Below are 11083 nucleotides of genomic sequence, written 5' to 3'. Positions count from 1 at the left end.
GGGGGGGGGGGGGGGAAATCTCATATGAAAACTATGCTCTATTTGTTTTCCAAATTAATGAATTCCTTCATTAAAGGGGTTCTTGTGTCAAACTCTTGTCTTAGTCTGCCCTGGTCATACAGGTATCGAAAATAATACACACACAAAAGACACACAGAAACAAGTCATCTCCTAGCAATCTACATATGCCATGTTTTTTTTTTAAATGAGTTCTAATTCCAGTCTAACACCAACTTCCTCAGCAGCCTTGGACAAATCAGCTGAATGGTTATTTATCTGCCTCACATGCCATTGTGAGAGAAAATTAACGTTTACTGACTGCTCAGTGACAGTAGCATGCATTTGCCCTCCACACACTTTAACTGTTGCTAGTACTACCATTTCCTCCCTCAATCTAAGCATTGATTTTTCATTACGAATATAAAGGCAGGAATAAAGCCAGAGCATATCGTACTTCACAGTAGAGCAGTCTTTATAAAATTGCATTTCACAGCTAATATGTGACAGGCACACTTGTCAAAACCCAGCTAAGCTATATATATTGACCTCCAAACAATCCTCATGACCTTGCCATATACAGTCTTATATTGGAAAGGATTTGAAACTTTTAGTTATTTGCTTAAATAAACTTAACCTTAAAAAAAATTGTCCCTGGCACCCAGCTGTTTATGAAAAAAACACCCCAACCATCAGAAATCTTTTAGAGAATAAAAAGGCACAGAGATTGCAAGCTAATTTATATCCTTAATATTTGCATGATCATTTGTTTTTAATTTATCTAATACAAATAATTTTTAAAGTTCTCTTTTTTGATGAATATATGTGACAGTCTTTAAAAACTGTTTTTTTCTTCACATATCATAATACCTGGTTGTCTCTTTTTTCCCCTCAGTGCAACTATCAACACTACACTTACTCAAAGTTCAACTATAACATATGCTTGTACGTTAGCAGAGACGTAGTTATAATAGGAAATCTGGAGAAAACAGAAAGAAAAGGGGGTGCGTATTATCAGCAAAACCTTAAAGCAATTGCTTTCGCTGTCCTCTACAGAGTTTTCCTAGAAGCTTCAGAGATTCACTCCCACACTTCACTGTAATATCTTTGAATCTGAAACAGACATGAAATTTCTGTTTGGCTCCTAAAGCCTGAATTCTGCTGCTCTCCCTAGCAGACACTTTTTTTCTTAGCTACCACCAGGGTAGGCACATGGACCCTCTCTGCCCGGAGCCTCCACAACAGCACTGCAGGATGCCAGAGTGACTGCAAGATGCCCCCTTCTTCCTCTTCACTGCAGCCCTACCAAATCTATGTAAATCCACATTGATCTACTTACCTGTCCACTATTCCTAACCTAGGCTGGAAAATGTGCCAGTTTGGTGAGTTTCTGAATTTAGATTTTGCGTGTTATGATGAGAAAAGCAGCAATTATTATGAATATATCCAAACAGGGATCTATTTTAAGCTTAGAGCAACTAATCTCTCAGTCACTGCTGCAGGCTCTCTGCAAGTTCAGGACGACACCACTGCATATGCAAAATATGCCTGACCTTTTAAAGAATTCTGTGAAACCTTAGTAAGTAGGGACTACCTGAAAAAAAAAATCAGATCTGAAAATCAGTAGAATAACTCCTCCCTTCTATCACTTTTGCTTACTTCCCAAATTCATTGTTTCCTAAAGGATGGAAGCCATAAAAAGAAAATATTTATCACTGACATGTCATGTCATCACTTTTTGAAAAGCCTTCCACAGAAAGAGAGAGATTTAAGATGGCGGAGTAAAGTCTTTCCTTAATCCAATTAGCATTTAAATATTTTAATCAATAAAAGATGACAACTGGACTGGGCTTGATACCAACTTGAGAGCTGTGCCTTTTATCACACATGGTCTCCGTTGCACTGATGTGTTACTGAACAGTAGTAAACATACCAGAACAGTAAACATCCATGACACAATCTGGGAGCCGTAAAAACTTAGAATCTTTACCTTCTATGGCAGCAAAAGGAGTAGCAGAAAATTAACAGCAAGGAATGATTTCCTGAAAACTGGAATGATAGTGATATATTTAAGATGCCTCTGATGAGACCCATTAACCAGTAGAAAACAGCAACTGTGAGCTCTGTGTGTTTGCATGTGACCTGAAACAGTTAACAATACTGATATTTAATCATCATAACCATGACAAAGCAGAAAAAATAATTCTCAACATTTGTTCTCCCAATACCATTTGTCAGACAAGCATGTAGTAAGTGCATTTGCTGGAAGTGTTTATGCTTAATGAATGACTAACATTGCTAAGTTCAGTCTGCATCTTTAGTGCAAAGAGAGAGAGAAAGGAAAGAGAAGTAGTTTCTAGAGGTTTTCTACTAGAAAGCCAATCTGAAAATGTCTGCTTAGTTAGGTAGTTATTTGGCCACCAATTCAGTGGTGCCTGAAAAATCTACTTGCTATTTATCACAAATGAATGACAGCATGACAAAAAAGAAAAAGTGTCAGAAGTATCTTTGTGAACCACATAAGAAAGTAATCTTGACCAGCAATACCCACATGGAGAACAATTCACTCAGCTCTTCCTTCAGTTCCTTGGCAAGATTTCAAACGAATTCTTCCAGGTCCCTTCAACACATCTGTTCACGTTGCCCTGAAGTGGGTGAAGTAAACACTCCTTGTCAACAGAGAACTTGCATCTTCTGCAGGCGTTAGCCAGACAAGATGAACACATGTATATCCCATGCAAGTTCTGTGAACTATGGCCCCCACCCACAATAACTGATGAAAAATCATTTCTGATGAATTTCAGATGATAACTTTCTCCATAAAAGCACAAGTCTGGGAGGGAGACAAGCAGTTCAAAAGCAGCTCATTTTCATATGAGGCACATCTATAATCCTAACTAAAAGAAACATTTGGCTCCATTACTTGTAAGGGCTGTCATCATGCCTTATCAGATTGTCCAACCAGGTCTGACAACCGGGACAGCAAAAATATTTTTGTGAATGGCAAACCTCAGCTGTGATGTAGCAATGTGTTCATTGTCTCATGATATGCAGGGTGAGTTTTCCTCTCACCAGTTTTGTACCCTGCCACAGTTTTTGGTTTTTTTTTAAACCAGTGATCTGGTAAGATACTGTAAGCAAAAGAGGTACCTGCATGATCCCATGCTGAACCAGTGCTCACTGGGCAGATAGTTCTATTAAGGAACTGGTGAGTCAGTGACTGGGGAGCAACATCCAAAAAACTACTCTTGGATTCTCCAACATACAAAGCAAATAACAGAAAAGGGACCATTTTAGGCTGTATATAGTTATAGAAGATTAGGAAGACCAGTTTCAGTCCAGGAAAAACAATGACTTCTCTGAGAGGGGTTTTTAAACACTTTATCAGCCCTAGAAATTTATTCTCAGTGTAGAGGCCCTACTACAAACTAAGTTTTGCTATACCAAATGTAAAAAGCCACAGCTCCTGCTCTTGGCTTACAATATGAATCCTGTACATCTCTTATTTTGCTATATAAGAGATTTTGGTGCAAGTTTGAGCCATTCTCAAGAAAAAAATGAATGCGAAGCGGTCAGTGATATTAAGACAAAGTCTTTCTTTCTATCCTTCTGATAATGAAGGAACAGAATAAACCTAAGAGAAAAAAACCCCGCCACATTTCTACACTTAAACAATTAAAATAGTCCTAATGCCTTGGAACAGTATTGCCAACTGACTATCCTGGATGATCCTTTCTCCAGCTTCTGCAGCAGAAAAGAACAGGGTTAAAAACAAAACAAAACAAAACAAAACCAAAACCATATCACAGTAACAAATGGTTAAGGATGGGAAGGATGTGAGGACACCCTGACACAACAAGGACCCTTCAACAGTTCCTGTTCAGTTTTCACCTGACTGGCTGCTACAAGCACAGTAGTATTTTTATAGCTAATCTGTTCTTTTCGCTCAGTAATCTGCATCAAAATGTTGCTTATACTTAGCTCAGTAATAGCTCTAGCCAATGAACACACACAAACAGCAAGGGCACTACAGGAATTCAGCCATACTGAGGAAAATTCTAATCCTACTAAATCTGGCTGCATAAATCTCTTACATAACCTGTGATTTAGAGGACAGTCTGATCACCTGGGAACATTAATGCGTTCTTCTCAGTACATTAAACAAAAATGGCAACTTTCCATTACAGATTTTGGTTTTCACTGCATAATGTCTCAGGAAAGGAGTCCCATGCTAACAAGACATTTTTAGTATCAACAAAAACGCTTTTATATGACAATTCAGTTACATTGAAGGTGTATAGAAGCTAAAAAGCTAACTTTTAAGTGCTTCTTTGCCAAGATTGCCTTGAACTGTGGTGCATCTTAGAGGTGCAGGAGAGGACTTGTGATCTAAATTTAAAGCAACAGGTCTCCAAAACAATGCTTGGAAAATGGGCATTTCTGAAAGTTGACCGTTGCATCAGCAAATTTTGCAAATCTCAGGAACTGAACCTCTCACAAGGCTAAGAAAGTTTGAGAGCTACAGATGGAAGATCCCAAGCACGTACAAACCACCAGAACAACAAACCAATCTATCAACTATTAAAAAAAACCCACGAACATTGTCCTCATCTTCCAAAAAAAAAAACCCCATTCCAACACGCAAAAGCAGTCGCCCAGTAATAGGATACAGGTGCATAAAAAGTTCTATTCACAAAATAAGTATGAGCAAAGAATCGTATTATTTAAATACTTGTTGTTCTTAAGTCAGTTACAAAATGAGGTAAGACTTCATACAGTGCCAAAATTTACAGAGTGAAATAAACATTCCATTCATACCATGTATCCAAGAATTACAGTCATGCTCCTGAAATTAAGATATCGGCAAGTTTTAGAAAGACAAGAAAAGAAGTTTTATTCACAGAATAGCAAAAAAAAAATCAATCTTACAGAACACACCCAAAAAGGGTGAAGAGTTCAGAGAATATCAGAGAATCTGCCACCTGAAATCACCACACGTTCTATAAGCACTTGCTGCAAAACATGAAGCCAATTATAGACATTTTCTTTTCATCTGTACAAAGGATGTGCCACAGCGATGTACACTAATATTAGAATTCCTTGATGTGTTTGGAAACAAGTGGCCACCACAATGTGGAAATAACTTCGCAGGCTGCCAGCTATCACCAGCTAGTTAATCCACATACCTCCATTCAACTGTTAAGGTAGGCGAAGCTTTGAAAATGAAAAGCAGCAACATTCCTCTCTTCTTTGGGGAGAATTGAGCTCATTCCACTATCCTGACAAAGCTTCTTAGTAGATATAAAATGCTGAAAAAAATTACCGTTCTAGCAACTGCTGGATGTCAACACATTTGGAACAAGAACCTTTGGTGACAAATGCTCAATAATGAATAGCTAAGGGTGACATGAAATGTCAGGCAAGCCCTTTTAGAGGGCTACTTACAGCACAACCACAGCATGGCAGGGGCTAGGAGCAAAGAGAGTAACTATATCCCCAGTATTCTTTATTTTCTCCCACTAACACATAGAAAGAACTTTTCAGTCCCTATTAGTCATGCAGTTGTCTCAGTAATAGATATGAGAACAAAAGGAAACCTAAACCAGAGTATCTATTCATAGGGAAATTCTCATTGATAGCTATTCTGTTACAGTTGAAAGTAAGTTGCAGAAGCGTAAGAGATTGCCAAGAGGAGACTGCTGGGAGGAGTAAACACTGAAATAGGTCTACTTAAAACCCCACCATGAATTCAGATTATCATTCTTTCCCCTTAACCTGGCACGCACAGTGAACACTTATTACTCTCCATAACAGAAATTGATTTCGTATGTAGAAATTAATCAAAGGACAAAAGAAATATAGAGCCACAATCAGCCTCATGTTCAGAGAGGCTCACTTCAAGTCTTATACCAAACCAATGCTGAAAAGAAGGCAGCCTGTTTTGATCTTTCAAATTTCACATGTATATAAGCAATTACATCACAGAATTGAAGAGCCAGTTTCAAACCAAGTATTTAAAAGTCAGACAAACTTAGGAAATGATGAGACTGAGACCTGGCATTAGAAGTTGAGGCTTGTTATTTTATTGCCTTGGGCCACCACATGCTGTATGTAAAGCCTCCTTAGAGGCTGACAGGAGAATAGCTAATTAATCTTGCTGCCAAGGTAAGAACTGGCAGAGTAACATGCTAGATTTCAATAGTTTAACAATTTGTGATTTAATCAATTCTGCTGTAGGCAGAAACAAAACACGACAGGACTTAAAGGGGAAGACGTAATAGTTTGAGGTGAGAGTAATTATAAATACCTATAAGATAAGCACAGAACTAAATGAAGATACTACTTTAATGAGGAGATACAAGCTCATATTTTATACATCTATAAAATATTACTATCAAACAAGCAGAAGACTCAAGATACAGCAAAAGAATAAAAGTGTTAATCTCAAAATCTGTGTTATGATGGTAACATAGTTTCAACCTATCCACTAGGATCTTTTCATTCACTTTGAACTTTATCAGTTGCTGCAAACCATTACCTTTAAATATCAGTTAACATAAGTGCTAAAACAACAAAAACCAAATATTACGTACATTTCTAGGCAAACAATCAGGCTGTCTTTACCTTTCATCTCATTCCAAGTAAATGTATTATCTTCCAGAAAGTAATACTCACAAATTATTTTAGAGAAAAGTTACTCCACAAAGATGCAGAAGTTAAAGTTCATAAAAAGACTAGTTCAATACAATTAGACAGAAGTTTGCTTGTAGTTCTTCGTATCCAAGACTTTCTTGCCACACATTGAGCAGATGCCTATAAGCACACAAAAAGTGTGTAAATTATTTCAAGATCATTAAAGTTTCTCTTCAAAAACATAGTTGCTATGTTTTTGTAAAGATCATTTTAAAAAAATTGTTTAGATGAGCTCTCGCTGACAATCCACCTGTGTATTTTCTCACCAAGTATTGCAAATTCTGAAGTAATAATATGACTTCTAATACAATTTAGTATTTGCAGCATATATGTAATACTGCAGCTTAAAAAAAAAAGCTCTATTTTGAGAGCATTATGATTCACAACACTGCCTGAAGCCTCTGTAGTTTGCTGGAATACTGGAAGAGAGCCAGGAAAGGCAAACTGGTAAAAAATGGTGCATCATTATACTTTATAAGTCCTGTAGCCAAACCGAGGCCTGAGACTGACAGAAAGTAGCTAGGCTAAGAAAACAAAGTCATCAAACTGACTGCTAAATGGAGGATTAACAGGTGGGGAGCTTCAGACAATTGAGAAAGTTGAGAAGCATACAGTTTCATAGAATTAAGCTATTTATAGAGTAAAAGTGAGAAACAATGGACACCAAGAATACTTGAACGTTGAAATGAAGATGACCACTGATGTCCCAGATGACTTTGACCTAAACCCAAAGAGTGGCAAGTCAGAAGACTAGAGCAGCAAAAAGTACACAATTTTGACAAAGGCGGGGGTTGTCTCAACATTTCCCTCTTCTTCTAATGCAGAAAGGTGCTAAGTGTTCTGTCTGGTAGGGCCATATCTCATTTTACAAGACCATTCATTAGCAGACAAAAAAAAAAAATCAAGTGGCAATTATTCCTGTTAACTCTCCCCAAATTGTGTGCTTTCATATATTGACATCATGTGACTGGACACATATCTAAGAGTCCATTAGGAAAGAGAACAGCAGGGAACATGTCACGTGATTTACTTCGGAGAGCAAAATCCAGTCCACATGTTCACTTCAGGTCTATATAGAGAGGTAATTAACTTTAGATTGCCTCTCAATTTCAGAGATATGTTTCAGTTGAAGCACTAAGCCATATGACTGCATTTACTTCAAGAAACATGCCACAACCACATCTTCGATAGAACTAGAACCTAAAGCACTTGAAGTTCTGAATTTTATGAAGAAATCAGATTCAACCTGGAAGGATACACAAGCAAAGACGAAATCCTGAAGCCCACCCAAACAAGCCGTAAGTTTAAGAAAGAGAACAAGGTTCTACCATATGGGATTCAGGGAGCCATCTGGTGAGCATCTAGCAACTAGAAAAGGCAACCCTCCCACAGCAGGCTGCTAAACCACTGACTCAGTGACACAGTACACATTTATAGAACAATTAAAGTCATTTCATAAACAAAACTTACTACTGGTTAGCTGTAGCTCTACATCTAACAATCGGTTCACCCCGTGTCTGTGTGCTATGTGGATTCTTCGGTACTAATAATGTAACTGAGTTCATGTTGCTTTTTTTCATGTCCAGGAATTACAAGTTTGAGCCCTTTTGCTTACCTACTCAAAATCACAAGACTAGTAAAAGTTTTATATCCTTAAGGCTCTCCATCAAATTTACTTGCTTTTTCTTCCTCTCAGGAATCTTGGAACAGTTTTTAACAATACTGCAGACTAATTATGAATATGGGAGATAGAAAGCTTCCAGGTATAAGCAGAATTTCAGTGCAATCATTCACATATACCTCAGAAGTACAGAAAGATTTTATATATTATGCAGTGCACAGTGCAACATGTTGTTTTCTAGGGATGATGGTTATATTCTTTTTCATTTTGCAGTTTCACCTTAAGCCAAGCTTGACTTACAATGCATCAAGCGTGTTCACTACTGGACCAGAGACCCCTTTTACAGAAATTAACCTTTCAATGGCTTATATTAAGCCACTGAATGCGCAAGACAACCATGAGCACAATTTGCCTTCAGAGGTATTTTCTTAAACGCCTTTTTTTTTTTTTTTACTCTTTGCTTTTTATTCCGCAGGTATTCTACTGTTGTTAAGCTAGCCTATAGCTTTACCAAGATCAGAAGTTGGATTTTTGGTTGTTTTATGGGGGTTTTTTTGTGGGTGGATGGTTTTGGGGGGTTGGTGGTTTTTTGGTGGGTTTTTTCTGTGTGTTTTGTTTGTTTCTTGGGGTTTGGGGTTTTTGGGGTTTTTATTTAGACCACCATTTAGATTTTTAGATATAACTATTAATAAAGAGAGAAGAGGTGAAAAGGAAGCAGAAAAGGGACTGCAACAAGCAATTGAGTTTTACAAAATATTTTTTGTTTTTTAAAAAAAACATGAAAAGTCAAACTTGTTAGATTATAGTTTTCTATGCAATTGCCAAGATAAAGTTTACAGTTATTCTTCCAGTTCTACTGCTTTAGAAAGCAGAAACATTCTAAAAGAAGCAGAATCATAGAATGACTTCAGCTGGAAAGGATCTTCAGCAGTCTCTAGACCTGCCCCACTCAAAACACAGCCAACTTGGATGAGGCTGGCTCAGGGTTTTTAAACTCAAGCTCTGAAAACCTCCTGTACAGATTTCACAAACTCTGTGGGTGATTACAGTATTTAACCACCCTCACAGTGAAAACTGCTCAGAAGAGTCTAACTCCATCTTCTCTACGCCTTGCTATTAGCAGTTAAAGATAGCAATTAAATCTCATCTTAGTCTTCTCTTTGTAAGGTGAAACAAAAGTTCCGCTTGCTCTCCAATTTCAAACCAAACTGAGGTAATTCGGTACTCAGTGAAACTCACCTTTTTTATAGGCACATCCTTGACAATAGTGAGACCCTGGCTGATGGACAGAACTCTTACAAATCCGACATATTGCAAATTTGTTCTTTCCGTAAGGATCAAACCTGAGAAAAAGGAAAAATATTTTATTTATACACCTTGAAATAAAAGAATTCCTCTGCCTCATCCTACAAAGTCTAAGCCAGAGTGCACAGACAGAATTTCCAGCAAAAACTGTAATTTAGAAAGAGACATACAAAGATAATTTCTAATAGGCTGCACAAAGTCTATAGAAAAGCTCCCATTTTCCCCCGTTAAGAGAGAGTTCTTCCCTTAGGAACACAAACTTAAAAAAAGCAGAACTAAAAATGTTATTTTTTTCATTAAGATACTAGACTATTTTGAACTTAAACACCTTCCAGCAGTTCCTTGCCCCCCTGCATAATAGAATGCCCCCCAGACATTAAGGAAACGCTCAAGAGACTGTACTGGCAATCTTAGCACGGAAAATAAGCCTTCCCAGCTCCTCTCCTAACAAAAGCATCAAGCCTTTGCAATTTCAGTGAGAACTGTAGTAAAATAGTTACCCAGGCTCTATGATTCAGCAGAAAGCACCCACGAGATATATATGTGCACACTTTCACCAACTAATAAAATGTCCTAATACCCACAACAATGTTTAAAAAATATTATTACATTTTGGACAAGTTTTGAACAGTGGCCCAGATACGCAGGAAACAGGCCTCAGTTACAGCAAACTGACTCTTTTTAGACGAAATCAGTATTAAATACTAACCTGGCCTTCTTTGAGGTCAATGCCTTGTTTTCATTTAACTTGCGGCCACCACTTTCTATAAAAAGAATAAAGCCACAAAGCAATAAATTTCCCAGTTCCAAGCATACTTAAAAAAAGCTTGGTGTGCAGCTTTTACAGACGTGCAAATGAAGCCAGAGAGGTAAAACACGTAACACAGCATTAAAGCATGGGACAGTAGAATACCTTATGCTGTGCTCTGGTTGTGTATTGTCGTTCCATACAAGGAGAAAAAAAACAGACAAGCTCAATACTGAAAAAGCTCAGGGTAAATAAGTTTCCAATGCATTACAATTAGCACAGAAAGAAAGCTACAGCAGTTGAAAATTACCCTGATTAGGTACTACAAAATTTAGCCTTAGGTCGTAAGATACGTCAGGTGCCCAATTGGCTTTAAGATACCTGAAAAACAAGCGTTAAACAGCCCCAAGGTTACCTGTAGTGTTTCTCGCGCCATCTTTCCACGTATCGGGAGTGATTACCGTACCGAGTTTCTTCTCACCTACGTAAGGACACGTTACAAAGAAGTTAAAACCACACTGCGTTAATGCCCGCAACAAGCGCTGCCCGCGGAAGAACATCAGCTCACACGCAGACGTTCCCGAAACCACCACCGACAGCCCGCCCTGTACAGCCCAGGAAGCCCGAAGACAGAGCGCAGGGGACCCTCGGACCGCCCGCACTCACACTTCTCGCACACCATGGCGGACCCCACCACAACAAACGGCCGCTTCCGGGCC

General features: G+C 38.2%; 1 protein-coding gene across 1 annotated transcript; it reads right to left on the bottom strand.

Moving 5' to 3' along the window:
* Nucleotides 1-6324: 6324 nt before the first annotated feature.
* Nucleotides 6325-11046, bottom strand: CRIPT (cysteine-rich PDZ-binding protein). Its single transcript, XM_010294674.1, has 5 exons — nucleotides 11031-11046; nucleotides 10780-10845; nucleotides 10326-10380; nucleotides 9551-9654; nucleotides 6325-6810 (listed from the first exon to the last, which is right to left on the bottom strand). The coding sequence occupies exons 1-5, from the start codon at nucleotides 11044-11046 to the stop codon at nucleotides 6746-6748; spliced, it is 306 nt and encodes a 101-aa protein (XP_010292976.1). The 3' UTR covers nucleotides 6325-6745.
* Nucleotides 11047-11083: the final 37 nt, after the last annotated feature.

The sequence above is a fragment of the Phaethon lepturus genome, unplaced genomic scaffold (assembly GCF_000687285.1).
Source record: "Phaethon lepturus isolate BGI_N335 unplaced genomic scaffold, ASM68728v1 scaffold479, whole genome shotgun sequence".
Taxonomy (NCBI): Eukaryota; Metazoa; Chordata; class Aves; order Phaethontiformes; family Phaethontidae; genus Phaethon; species Phaethon lepturus.
The sequence above is the reverse complement of the archived record's forward strand: the minus strand, read 5'-3'. Positions and strand labels throughout refer to the sequence as shown.

Coding starts and splice junctions, on each gene's coding strand:
- CRIPT (XM_010294674.1), bottom strand. Junction 9,655..10,325: donor TTGACCTCAAAGAAGGCCAG/GTTAGTATTTAA, acceptor CCTTTTTCTCAG/GTTTGATCCTTACGGAAAGA. Junction 6,811..9,550: donor AGGATGTGCCTATAAAAAAG/GTGAGTTTCACT, acceptor GTGTGCTTATAG/GCATCTGCTCAATGTGTGGC.